The sequence below is a fragment of the Sciurus vulgaris genome, assembly GCF_902686455.1.
Source record: "Sciurus vulgaris genome assembly, chromosome: 5".
Lineage (NCBI taxonomy): Eukaryota > Metazoa > Chordata > Mammalia > Rodentia > Sciuridae > Sciurus > Sciurus vulgaris.
In genome coordinates this window covers 7,271,261-7,285,803 of record NC_136465.1, presented here as the reverse complement: position 1 = coordinate 7,285,803, position 14,543 = coordinate 7,271,261, and the positions used below count along the sequence as shown (strand labels likewise).

General features: G+C 43.9%; 1 protein-coding gene across 2 annotated transcripts in view; it reads left to right on the top strand.

The window, feature by feature from the left end:
• The window catches only part of BLK (BLK proto-oncogene, Src family tyrosine kinase), a 56,148-nt gene that overhangs the window by 16,066 nt on the left and 25,539 nt on the right, over positions 1–14,543 (top strand). Inside the window, exon 1 of one of the 2 annotated variants that reach the window (XM_079142348.1) lies at positions 1,560–1,802. The exons of the other annotated variant lie outside the window; for it this stretch is intronic. Coding sequence (XP_078998474.1) covers positions 1,615–1,802 — 188 coding nt within the window. The 5' untranslated portion in view covers positions 1,560–1,614. Of the gene's footprint in view, positions 1–1,559; positions 1,803–14,543 lie in introns of those variants that run through there. 2 annotated transcript variants of the gene reach the window in all.

Below are 14,543 nucleotides of genomic sequence, written 5' to 3'. Positions count from 1 at the left end.
TCCTTCCTGGGGAGGGACCGACTCCAGCTGTGTGTGTAGACCACTTCTGTTCACCCACTCACACATCGAGGGATACGGGGTGGCTTCCTGCTTCGGGAGCTTGTGAGTCATGCCCGGGACCCCTGCTTGTAGGCATTTGGGGCAGAGACCTAGGAGTGGAATGGCTGGATCTTATGGCAATTCTACATTTAATTTTTGAGAACCGCACACAGGACTTTGGATTTGACACTGAGTGGCAGTGGGGTCTTAGAGAGCTCTGAGTAGAGACAGGAAATGAGGTGGCCTACCTTCGGCAAGGCCACAAGCGGCTAGCCTTTGGGTCTGGGCTGTGGGAGGACAGGGGAAGGATCAGGGAGACCAGAGGAGGGAGCTTGGGAGCTCTGGGGAGGGCGAAGGGGGTCGCAGCAAGGAGGCGGGGAGACTGTCCAGACCTGGCTGCTTGCTGACTGTGGACCAGCAGGAGTTAGTGGCGGACGGTTGTGAGCCACTCTAGGGAGAAAGAGCGTGAGCAACAGAAGGTGGAGCTGATGTTGGCCAGGATAGGGGCAGTGCAGAGACAGGCAAGGTGCGGGGAGACCAGGAGCTCTGTTCCAGCACAAGGCTGAGGTGTCCTTCAGAAGTTGCAGCAGCAGCTGGCGTGGTTCTCAGCGGCTTCTCTGAGCTCCACCAGTCCCTCCTCAGGCCCCTTTTCCGCATGCAGTCATGGCCCCCAGCCTCTGTGCACACCGACACTCCAGCCCTGTGGGACCTTTGGGACAGGGCTTTTCTTGGGTACGTGGAAGTGAGCAGTCCCAGGGAGAGGCCCGGGGAGGGCAGGAGCTGCCCAACCATGACAAGGCAGGGACGATTACAACTCCTGAGGACACTGTGGTCTCCTCAGAGAAGCCAGGGCTTGCAGGCTTCTGGAAACGACTGAGTGGCCGTTCGCAGGCCCCATCTGCCCATGCACAGCCTGGTCCTGTGGTCAGAGTCCTAGGCTCCTTACATGGGAGGATGCTATCCCCCAGGGCCCAACAAGGGAGACCTGAGGCGAGGGTCCCCTTAGAGAGGAGAGTTACCCTGGAAAACCAGAGAACATCACCCTGCCCACCCGGCACCCAGAGGTGCCATGGTGGGCCTGCTGGGGGTGGGAAGCTTCAGGAGCCATCGGAGGGCACTGGGGCCGGGCTCATCCCCACTCCTGTTGGCAGAAGGCAAGGACGCCAGAGCTCCACCTCCCTCTGTGGACGAGGAAGCTGAGGCTGGCAGGGGGACAGTGCCAGGGCACACAGCTATCACTGGGTGGATCAGGTATAGAACCTGGTCCTTCTAGGGCCAGGTGAGCTGGCGGCCACGCTGAGCAGCCTGCGGCCTCACGTGGACACCGGGGACCTCTGTCCTCAGGCCCAGACTTTCCACGTAGGGCAAGACACGGCTTGGCTGCATGTTAGAGGGTGGCTCCTGTCAGACCCAGATGGGATGTTTTTCCCAAGAGCTCGCTCAGTTTTATAGAAGGTTGCCTGTCAGCGGCCTGCAGGATGCTGGGTTCTGATCTGCATCTTCACACCCTAGAGCAGCTGGGCTGGGCAGCAGAACCTAACCTTCAGGAGGTAGAGGGGTGTCTCCTTGCCCTGCATGGGCAGCCCCTCCCACCGGAAGGCCTTTGCAAGCAGAGGTTGGCATCTCACCATTTCCATCCACGTCCCTGGTTTCCGCCGACAACACCGTGTCCCAGCCACAGCTTCTCACCTAGCCTCCCGCCTCACCTCCTGCTTCCAGCCCTCACGCCCAGTTGCTGCTCCACGTAGCAGCGCAGTGACCAGGTAAGCTGGCCCAGGTTCACCTGGGCATTTGAAATGATATCCCAGCTCCTTGCCCAGGGGTCTCTCTGCCCTCACTTCCTCCCTCAGGGCCCAGCTGCTTCCTGCTCCTGTATCTTGAGGAGCCCCCGCTTCCTTAGTGCCTTGCCTCCTGCTCTTCCAGACCCTGCACAACCATCTCCTTGCCGTTCAGACCCGGGGTAATCTTGCCCCTGGGAAGGATCTATTGGAACAGCCCAGTGCCTCTGTGGCTCCCACATCTTCCTGGCTGACTTTCTCCACAGCACTTGCCTCTGTTGAAAATGTCTGCTCATCACTTTGCTCGTTTTCTGTTGTCTTCTCTTCACTCTCCTTCTGTGACAAGAATGTGAGCTCCCAGTAGTCCCAGCACCTGTTCCCAGCTGGTGCAGGGCCTGTGCATCAGAAAAAGTAGTTAGGGGCCATGCGATCCCATGGGGAGGAACTGGACTCCCTGGGATCCCTCTGGGTGTCGAGGACCATGCTGCCATTAGGGGGCGCTGGTGGAGGCAGGCGGTGTTGCACCTGTCTGTAAAGCACCTTGGCAGCCTGGGCTGGGAATCCTGAGACAGTCCCAGCTACGGGGCCACAGCAGTTTCCCCCCTGAGACTGAGTGACATGTGAAATGTAGGTGCAGCCCTAAGCACAGGTGTTAGATGAAGATAAACACACATGTGTACACATAGTGCGAGATTTTAAGACTCATGCTTGAGTCTCAATAACGTGGAAAAGACTTGTGATGTAGCACTGAGGGTAAGAGGAGAACCTAGGCCGCCGGGCAGCAGAACAGCAGTTTCCTGAGAGTCTGTGCGCCCCACCCTTGACTGCCACTTAGGTCTGCTCGTTCTCTCCTGTAGTAGTTATTATCACCATCTCGATTTTACTGATGCTGAAAATGAGAGGCCCGAGGTCAAGGAAGCTGACAACTGTGCCTTGCTTTGTAAATTGCAAGCTGGGATTTGGATGCAGAGTGTCTCCTTCCGAAGACGCCGCTTTAGTACCTGCTCCACATGGACTAGTCCTCCACCCAAAAAAGACTAAGAAGAAATACACCAGAATACTAACAGAGGTTGCTTTGCAGTATTAGGATTATGGCAATTTTTCTATATAATTTCCTATGTGAACATTATTTTTCTATAATAAGCACATACTTTTCATATAAATTTCTGAGCTTTATCTAGAAATAAATTGTCATACATAAACTACAGATAAATTTAGCTTACTGATATCCAAACAGAATACTTCTAACAAATAGGCAAAATTGCATCAAACACAATATTTCACATGCTGTGATAGAGTAGGACTCATCGCACAATGAAAGGAGAATATATTAAAAAATATATTTGTGAAGGGCTGGGAATGTGGCCCAATGGTAGAGGACTCGTCTGACATGCATGAGGTAGCTGGATTTGGCACCCAGCTCTTAAAAAAAAAAGAAAAAGAAAAAGAAAAGAAATACATTTGGGAAATTTTCCCATCAGCAAGAAAAAGCAGAAAAATGATTGTCAGCTGTTCTGATAGGTGCTTTAGAAGACATTTAACAGAATTCAATGGCATTCCTGAAAAGGCTTCTTATGACCCACAGAAAATGGGAAATAGCTATTACAGCCAACTCCAAGCTCAGGAGAAGTCAGAGGTGCCTACTGGCAGTGATACCATTTAGCTTTGTTTTGGAACTTCTAGCCAGGGTGATGAAATAAGAAAAAATAATGAAATGTCTACATATTTAGAGGCGACGCTTTTAAGATGGCATATTAGTCTTCTAGGAACATTGATGATTGAAAAATATTAGATTTAATGAAAGAACTGAAATACACAAAATAATAACTTTCTTTTTCCAATAATAGCATTAATATTGCCAGTTCTCAAAAACTACATATGAATTTAAATGCAGTACCAGCAAAAATTAATGCAAAGGTTTTTAACTTGTCAAAATTCTTTTTAAGCTATAGTATAAAAATGAAGGAACAAAATAATGAAGAAAGTCTTGAAAAGGAGTTAAACTGTATTGTTACGTGGGAGTAATTGATACGTGTGGTTTTATGCAAGGGGTAGACACCTACAGTCCAGAAACAGGCCCCAGGATATGTGGGAATTTAGTGTGTCCTAGGTAGGATCTCTCATCAGCCAGAATGGTGTGTTTTAAATATTTTATTATATTTTATTTGATTCATTGATTCAATAATACTTATCTCTACTCTAAAGATATTCTGCTATATTTTTTCTGACAATTTTAGTTTTTGCCTTTGATGTTTAAACCTTGGATCAATCTGGATTCCATAGTAGATGTTGGCTGTGAGCTGAGAGCGGTAGTTTTTATTGAACAGCTCCTCCTGGGCTGGCCATCTGTAGGGTCTGCTGTCACACCTGTGTCCCAGGAGCGTGAGGGTGTCTGACTCCTCTCTCACTCTTTTTCTTTATGGATGTCTTTTCTGTTCTTAAGCCTTTTCTCATCTGTAGGATTTTAGAGCCAGTTTGTAAAGTTCCTTGAAAACACTGGTTGGAATATTGACTAAAAAATGCATCTGATGTTTGAATATATGTGAATGAGAGAGAAGGTGGAGCTTCATGCTGAGTCCTCCTGATCACAGTGTCTCTCTCTCCCTTTGATTAAATACTTTTTAAGTGTCTTTCAGTGAAGTTCGTATCTTCATGTAACTTTGCACATCTTTTTTTATATACATTTCTAGGTAACTTACAGTTTAGTTAGTTTTGGAAGTGAAAAAAATTTACTCAATGGTCAAAAGATTAGAATAGGTCATAATATGGCCCATTGCCCCTCAAAAGTAATCAGGGAAGAACAAGTTAAAAAAGATTCCATTTACCACCAACCCTGTTAATAGGAAGGAATGCCTGATGTCAGATGTGGCAAAAATATGGGCAAGCAGAGACCTTGAATGCTGCTTGGGGTGGTGTGAGTTGGCTCTATCCCTTTGATATCCTGCTGGGAGTCCATAGTGTCACTGAAGGAGCGTGTGCCCTGTCCTGTGGTCCATGAGTAAACTAAATGCAGACATCCCCCTTGTTATTCAGAGAAACTCTCACCTACGCACACAGGGGATACAACAAGGAAGCCCCTCAGCATACTGCTCCTCCTGAAGAACTGGTCCTTTGTTGAAAGTGGGTATATAAAACGAGATTTATTTGCTTAACTGAATAGAATAAGGCAAAAAATAAAAAATAGAACTAGGTATCTGTCACAATGAACAAATCTCAAAAACACAAAATATCTGCAAGAAAAATAACAGACTTGAAAAAATTCACATATATCATAAAGTCATATTTGTACAAGTCCAAAACACAAAGCAAAAACATGTATTGCTATGACTGCTGATACACGCAGCACACATATGAAACGGTAGCTGGTGGAAACACCCACTGGGCTCAAGGCAGTCATTACTTCTGGAGAGAAAGAAGCGGGAAAATAGCGATCACGAGGTGGGGGTTGCCTTGTCTTTGCAATATAAAAAAGGGTGGTGGTGGGAAAGAGAACTGAGGTGAGAGTAGCGAAATATTGTCATCTGTTTGATTAGTGCTGTTCCATTATTTCTGTGCCTTTTAGGCATTTAAAAAATATTCATCATTAATAGCAGAGATTTTTAAATAGTTGTTTATTTCTATAATCTTGGGGCGGGAAAGACATTTGCAAGTGATAAAGGTTGATAAGAAAATTAACAAGATAATTAAGAAAATTAACTAGATAAAATATGATAGACTTCTGTTACATACCATAAGTAACGTTACAAGGCAAAGACCAAATGAAGAAGAATGTTATGTGACAAAGTGGTGGATAAAAGCTCTTGCGTGTCACACAGAAAATGATCAGCACCCCAGTACCACAGCGGGCGAAGGACACAGACAACCCAATCAGAGTATGAGAAACAGCAATGAATAAATACATGATAAACATTAATAGGAGAGTAAACCGAAGGCATGTTGTCCATCACTCTTCATTTAGCAGATTGGCAAAGCTGTTTTAAGTTGGGTTAAGCCAAGGGGGCAGGGATGGTTTTCTTCAACACTGTGAGGATGTAGGTCAACCTTGCCTCCGTAGTCAATTCAGCATAACACCAGGAACTTTCAAAAGGGACATATTTTTGACACCATAATTCCGTTAACAGAAAACTTTAAAAACACAAAAAGAAAACAGAAAACTTTAAAAACAGAAAACTTTAAAAGCAAAATGTATATTTTGTAAGTATGTTTACAAGGGTCTATTTAAAATAGCCAAGGTTGAAAATAGCTTATTTGACCAATAATGGTTAAATAAATCAATGGCAATATGGCAGGCGGGTAATAATATGGTCTCAAAGTCATATTTACTTATACATAAGTTACACTTGAGTGTTCACGGAAAGAACCACGGTATGAAACAGGGTGCACAGCCTGGCCTATTTTTAAGTGTGTGTGTATGTAAACCCTGTGGTGGTGCAGATGCTAACCATTCATGGTGGTTTTCCATTGCTGCAGTTTCAAGTGATTTTTATATTTTGTGTGTAGATGGATCCAGAATTTTCTGATTTTCTACCTGTATCAATTGCTTAATAAAACATGAGATTAAAAAGTAAAAGACAACTTTTTAATACATTAACTTAGAAAGAATAAAAAGAATGACAGGCTTGTAGAGAAAGTGCAGGTAAATACACGTGGCCGCGTGAAGTGGCTAAAGGACAACCCGGCCATGTGTCAGAGGACTTTCAAAAGCCACTCCCTAGTGTCGAGAAATCTCACCTGTAGGATTTGAACCTCTAAATCAATGAGCCAGCTTGAAGTCCATGAGCAAAGGACATTTTTGCAGCATGTTTATGGTATTAAAAACATTGGAAGTGAGCTGGGGTGTGACGGAAGAAATGGGGACAGTAAGTGCCACAAGCTCATGGTAAGATGCTCCACAGCCTCTCCCACCACAAGGCAGACAAGACAGGTAGTGGCAGGAAAAGCTGATCGCCATACGTACTCCTAAAAGCAGGTCACAAAACAGGATGTAGATAATGATCCCATTTTTGCTTTAAAAAAATAGCCTCGGGAAAAAAAAAAAAAAAAAAAAGAAATTAGCAAGGTGCTTTCAAAAAAAAAAAAAAAAAAAATAGCCTCGGAAGATCACATACCGGAAAGTCAACAGTGGTCCTCTCTGAATGATGGTGTTGTAGGTCTTTCTCATCTTCCATTCTATGTTCTGAAGTCTACACGGCAAAAGCAAATTGCTGTGTATGTACAGAGAAACAACATGTATCCCATTTGTTTACAATAAAAATAAATTTTAGAAAAAGGGAGGGGGGAATGGACTCTCGGCCTGGTTCCTAAGAGGAGGCCCCGACCCGCAAGCACGGGCTGGACACCTGGAGACAGGTGTTGCCTCCTTCATCCCACCCCTAGGCCTTTCTCTAAAGGTGTTCCGGGGCACACACTCTTTTTTTTTTTTTTTTTAAAGATTTGAGTAACCTCCTGTTTTTCTTTTAGTTTCACATTTTAAAAAGGCAGGGAGTGCGAGCTTATGACCCTCCCAAGCTGTCAATTCCCCGCTCCCTTTGCTTATAAATTTTACTCCCAAGAATCGAGTGTTCAGTTTGATTTATACCAAAGGCTTCCGGACATTTCTTTTCATTTGCAGGTATATTTATAGACTCCCAACCCATCCTGGTTTTTTTCATGTAATACAAAACATTGGACAGTTTACTTCTTTGCCAGACCCTAATATATTCTGGACTTTTTTCATTCATATCACTTTCATTCTTTTACAGATTTTTCTATCCATTCATTCACTTGGCTAAATTTTGTTGTTCTTGAATGCTGCTTTAAAATTGGGGGCAGATGCTATGGGTATAAACTGAAAACTCAAAGTTTGCCTATCTGCCAACACTGTCGCTCCCTCCACAGAAGCAGGTAGTGATGACAGGTTTTGATTTTAGATCCCCTTTCTGCAATATTTACAACTGTCCTAAGCGGGAACAGTGACATCTCCATGCTCATTGAATGGACCACACGGTGTGTGCTGCATCCAGCTGCCTTTTCTCTCTTGCCAGCTGCCCAAGCGCCCCCCTCTCAGTCCCCTCCGTTTTGGTCAGTTATTTTGTACCTTTCTAGTGATTGATTTCTGCTTTGAAATAATATATCTAAATCCTTATATTGTCATTTATCAACTTTCTACATATTATTTACACACACACACACACACACACTGTTTTCAGTTTCACATCCAAATTTTCATTATGTTATTTTCACATATTAAGTCTCTGAGCATTTCTATTCTGTTCTGTGCTTACGTGACCTTTATGGTGCTTCATAAGTAAGTTAGTGCTCAGATATTTAAAAAATGAAAAGCAAGCATTGCAACACTATGACCATGTGAATTTTTTCTGTAGTGTCAAGTGGAATAACTAGACATGCAGAGAAGGTTTATGGACAGGATGTCACTCACATGTGTCATTAAGAATTCCCCAAATACCAAAGTCTGGGGGAGCGTCTCTTATTTTCTCTGTGTATTTGGAGCTGCACTCGGCTGCCAGTATCCTAACATCTCACGCTACTCCTGAAGCACTTCACTCTCAGTCTTTCCAGAGTCCTAGGTAACTTTCTGTCTCCTGCATGTTGCAATGTTGCAAGGGTGGCTCTTACTGGTTTTTAAGTTTAATTTGGGATGTCTAGACAGAAATAAACTTTTCCTAACATGTTGCAAAACTCAACATTCAAAGGAAAAGTAAAGCTAAACACTCTGCAATGGTCCCCAGTGATTTTTAAGTCAGTTTTAACAAGGAGTAAATGCCTTCTCTAAGACTTACCTGTTTCAAGTGTATGATTATTATGAGCTTGCACAAATACATAACTTGTGCAACCTTCACCACAATCAACACGTACAACATTTTCGTCACCCCAAAATGTTTCCTTTAACCCTTCTCAGGACGTGTGCTTTAGTGTTCAGCTACCTTCTCTTAGTATCCTGCTCTCCTTGTTCAGGTAACAATACTTTGTTATAGTCACAATTTTTAATCCATTTCTCAGTTGATGGACATTTCTGTTTCCAGTTGGGTGCGAATCTGAGTAAAGCTATTTTGATTACCACTAGTCTTTCTGTGGTGATGTTTTCATATCTCTTTAATAAATGACTAGAAATTCAACTTAGCAATTTTTTTTCTAAGGATTGCTGTTTGCACTATATTTTAAAAAATTATCACTAAACCCAAGGTCAACTAAATTTCTCCTCTTTTGTCTTCTAGGAGTTTTATAGTTTTCATTTTATATGTAGCCCGATGACCCATTTTGAGTTAATTTCTTGTGAAAGATGTGTGTTCTGTATCTAGACTCGTGTTTTTAAATTTTTTTGCATGCAGATGACCAATTTTTCCAACACATTTGTTGAAGGATTACCCTGTATCTGTGAAGTCACACTAGTTCTTTGTCAAAGACCAGCTGACTATGCTTATGTGAGTCTATTTGGGAGCTTCCCAGTCTTTTCTACTGATCTGTTCCTCTGTTTCTCAACGAACTACTCTGTAACTTTAGAATAGCTTTGAGGTCAGGTAGAATCAGTCCCCAACTTTGTCTCCTCCTTCAATGTTGTATTGACTCTTCTGGGTCTTTTGTCTCTCTTATAAAGTTGAGGATCAGTTTGTTAGTATCTACAAAATAAGTTGCTGTGATTTTGATTTAATTGAACCTGTCTATCAACTTGGGAAGGACTGATATCTTGACAATATTGAGTCTTCCTATCCATGAACATGGAATATTCCTTCATTTACTTAGATCTTTTTTTTTTTCTTTTATTAGGTTTTTGTAGCTTTCTTCATATAGACCTGGTACATATTTCATTAATTTATATCTACATTTAGTTGTTTTTGGTATTGACGTATTGTTCTAAATGTTAAATTCCTGTTGTTCCTTGACAGCATGTGAGAAAGTAATTAACTTCCATATCAACTTAGAACCTGGTGATCTTACTTGCTTATTAGTTCTGGGAGCACTTTTTGCTGTTGTTGATTCTTTGGGATTTTCTACATAGAGGATCATGTCATCTATGAATAAAGACAGTCCATCTCCTCTTCTCAGTACGTAGACCTTTCATTTTCTCATCTTATTGCACTAGTTAGAACTTTCAGAATGATGTTACGCAGCAGTGGTGAGAGTGACATCCTGACTGTGTTCTTGATTTTGTATTAGTTATTTTACCCTGTTTCTGGGATATTTTCCAGACTTACATTTTGGATCACCAACTTGAACTTCATTTACATCTATCTTGTATTTTTTCAGTCATATTTTTAATTGGCAAGAACACCTTTTTTCTGATTATTTCAGAAGAGGAGGGAAAGGGAAGGAGATTATAACTCACAGAATCATCTGAAGCTCTTGAGATGCTGAATGGGAAAATACTTTGCAAGCTGAAAAGTACCACAGACGTGCTAGTTATTACAGAAAGGGAAGTTATTTTGCCATGTCAGAAATGGATGCAGAAATAGAGTATTATGTAGGAAATGTTTGTATGGAGGATAGAAAAAATTCATTTCATTTAGAGACAAGAGGATCACTAGCAGTAAAACATTTATCATTATTTATAAGGGACTCAGAGCCAAGTTACAGAATCAGCCCAGGTGTCCATCAATAGATAATCGGACAAAGAAATTGTGGTCTGTATGCACAAAGGAGTTTTATTCAGCCATGAAGAAGAACAAAACTATGTCATTTATGGGAAAATGGATGGAATTGGAAAATATCATATTAAATGAATTGAGCCAGACCCAGAAAGACAAGCATCGTCTGTTTTCTCTCGTGTGTGGAAACTAGAGGGAAAAACAATGACAAGGATGTCATGAAGGTAGAAGGGAGACCATCAGGGTAGAGGAAGGGGACCCAGGAAGGGATGAGGGAAGGGCAAGGGGAGGTGCAAGGGCAAGGAGTGAAATTCATCAATTATGTAATATGCTTGTATGAACACACCACAAGGGAACCCACTATTCTGTATAATCAATAAGCACCAATTACAGAGAGAAGAAGCATAAGAAAGAAAAAATGGACCCAGTTCTTTAGTTCTTTTTGCAACTTAACACAGACTTCTGAAGCAAAGCCCAGTCAAGGAAAGGATCTTTGCAAGGTAGCATTAGCGTCCTCCAGAGCAAGTGTGTAAAATGCAGATCCTGGAGCCCACCCTGGACTTCTGCATCACCAGTGCTGGGGCAGGACTCAGGGTCAGCAGGCTCCCCAGTAGTTTCTAACGCAAGCTGAGTTTGCAGAAACATGTACCACCAAGCAGAAGGGACCCCATCAGGATGTAAGGAGCCCATTACTTTTCTTTTTAATTTTTAAAAATGAAAACAATGTAAAAAATTAAAAATTGAAAAGTAGACTAAGGCTCATTGTCCTATCAATGCAAAATACAACAGTCGCTGTATTCATGGTTTAGCATTTCACTAACATGTTTTAATTATCACTACTTTGAGGGCTTTGAAAATATAAATTTACATGGTGTCTCCCTCCAAAAAAGGAATTTTGTTCATGTAAAGGAATTTTGTTTGCATAATTGCCAAATAAATCTCAAGCTGGCCAAAGTCTGCAGAGTCAAGTGAACCTTCATCGGAATTACTAAGAATGCCATCTTCCTTCCTGAAGTTTTGCTCAGAACCCTCAAACTTCTTATCATCTGAAAATCTTTTCTATCAAATTTACCACAATGAGGAGGGGGAGGGGAGTGAATTTCCACACAAAAATGTTCTAGAAAATTGAAATAGCCACACAGTCCTCTCCTCACTGTGCCCACTAGCAGCCACCTAGACAGAGGTACACACGAGTTGTAAGTTATCACTGCTAGCTCAGCCATTGCAGGGGCCATGTGTGCCCAGCGACCCTGACACCCTCTACCAGGAGTTAGGAAGCAGCATCTAAGGGGCACTTTGCTGGTGCTGGGAACATGTCCATACAGGAGCTAAGCAGGGTCAGGCCAGTACTAGGATGGCAGACCACCTGGGGATACCACCTGCCACAGGCTTCAAGAGTATCAGACAAGGTCTGAGTTGTGGTTCCTTGAGTAATTCCACCAAGCTCTGAAATCCAGCCAATGGAAAAACTTTTTCATCTGAATATGTTTCCTGTCTCAAATGTCTTTGGAAAAATACCCATTTCTCAAATCCAGCCCAACTCTGGCGATCACACACGGCAAGGTTTCTAGTGTTTTCACTTTCATGTCCTTTCTTCTCTTCTCCCGAACAAAAGTGGGATAAATGATGAAATCGGTTCATGGGCATTTTGTGGCCCCTAACAGAGACGTTAGTTGAAATGTTGGTGAGGAATGTTTTGATGGAGGGATGAGGACCACCTGAACCCGATCCCTCTCAGCACCACTCGGATGGTGTAGCTAGACATCGTGGGCCTGCTGGTGGGTGTGCCGTGGAGCACACATGCCCAGGTAGCGTCCCAGGAGACGAACCTGGATCTGGTGGAGCCTGTGAGTTCATTCAATGCGTAAGGGAGAGGGAGAGAGAAGCACCTTACCACCATCACAGGGAAGCACAATCCCCAATGCAGAACATTCTATAGGACTGAAGTTTACGAATCAATGGCAGGAATCTACCCCAAGCTGGGGCAGGAAGGGCTCCTGTTTGAGGAGATGTGGAGCATCTCCTCGGTTTGGGAAATAATTCAAATAAGATTTGAAACTTCTTTTGAATCTAAAGTAGAACAAACCAAGCAAGAAGCCATATTTGGGATGATTGTTAGAATGTGATCATGGGTCAGGTTGGGTGGCTGGAAGGTTAGATGATACCTTGATTTTACAGCTAGTGTCCTCAGAGTGGATAAAATGACATGTGGTCATGAGAAAATATGTCCACATTTTAGAGATGTGTGCCAAGTACCAGGAAGTGAAATGATTTGCTTCAAGTCACTTGTTTCATTTCAAAGTTTCACTTACTTGTAATGAAATTGTTCATTATCAAATGTTTCGATCAAGAGTAAAATTTAAGAATAAGCATAAGTCTGTTAAGATTGATTCATCACTATTTTAGTTTTTTAATGTTTCATAAAAGTAGGTTCGACCTAAGCAATTCTATCTCGGCCGTCCTCCTGGCCTCTGGAGAGTCCTTCTTGCTGAGCCTCTCTTCTGTGCGATCTCGCTGCCCTTGAGTGACTGTGAGCTGGGCGTGTGGCTCTCCCCTCTGTCTCCCACCAGAGGACTCTTCCTTGTTTCACCCCTGTCTTCGGCCGTGCCTGACACAGCACGTGGTTGACAGCAGAGACAGAATGCTTGTGACCCAATGAACAAGAGGACAGGGTTCTAAGAGCATCTTGGGGGTCATCTCATGTTCAGATGGGGAGGGTGGATCTCAGGGAAGAGCTGAGAAAGCCTCGTGGAGCTGGCTTATTCTGAGTTGAGATGAGTTGAAAAAATGGGTTGTTGTTCAGGTTCTTTGGCCTCTGCTTTAATTTGGAGTCACAGGCCAACCACTCTACTTTGTGCGTCTAGGGACTGGGTCCAGCATGAGCTGGTCTGGGTAAGTCCTGGATGACTGCAGAACGCCCCAGGAGTGACCTCACCAAGGTGGGCTGTGTCTCCGCAAGGCTGCCGACACCTGGGGTGAGCTCCGCTGTGCCAATAGCATTGTGTGAGGTCCAGCAGGGTCGAGCAGCTGGCCGGAAAGGCGCAGCTTTCAGGGTTAGGTGCAGCTAACAAGGGCTCTGGGGCTCAGGCTTACGGGTCTTCAGAAGGCACTTCCAGGCTGGCCCCACAGCTTACTAGCAAGTTGCCCGAAGCTGCCAATCCCATACGAAGAAGGGCACTAGTAACGCCTACCCCATAGGTCCTAAAGCAGTCGCTATCCCTGTTTAGTTTACGTGGAGGAACAGTGAGATGCTTATCAGACACTTGATATGAACTAGGCACTGTTCCGAGGTGGACTGGTAACACGTAATCCCAGTCTAGTCTTTGTAACAGCCCAGGGATAGAAATTATCACTCTGTAATTAAGAGACAGAAACATCAAGTTACTTATGGAAGGGCAATTTCAAAATCGCTAAACTAGGCTGGATGGAGCCTCTGCAATCTGTCTGCTGCACTGTGTGGCCTCCCTGAAACAGGACGCTTGAGGCAGAGTGTGCTGCCGGGGCGCAGAACACAGGAGATGCCAAGCACCCGGCAGCCCTGCTGCCCAAACGCCTTGACTAGGGCCGGCTGATCTTCTGCCATTTCCTGCACTTCCCAGAGGGGACTTCACGTAGGAGATTCCTTTACAGTCCACTGTCCCCTGCCCCAGTAACCTGCTTGGGTGTCTGGAGCAGCCAGTGCTGATGGGGGCGCTCAGACAGCTCGGCACTTTGCTGGTGCTAAGGTAGGCCTCTGTCCTCCCTGCACAACCTCCTGGCCCCCGACTCCAGCCTTAGCCCCAGCAGGAGGGACTGGAAAGCCCAATGCAAACTGGGACCTCCCTGGGCACCACCCAAGTTCCACAGGCCACCGCTCGTTCATGTGCATCTAGAAATAGGCTCAATTGTCAATCAAAACTAAAATTTTAAAAAGGAAGAAAAATGAAGACAAAATATTCAACGTGTTTGTACCTTGTTCTTTCCTCATTCTCATCTTGCTTGATTTGCTTGGCAACTGTGTGAGTTACACACAGGCTGTTGGTCTATAAAATCTGTGTTATTTACTTTTTGTGTATCAACTTCCAAAATGTTTTCCACATGGAGAGTTCAGACTTGAGCACTTCAGCAAGTGACTGCTTTCCCAGCCTCCGTGGGGCTGCGCCCA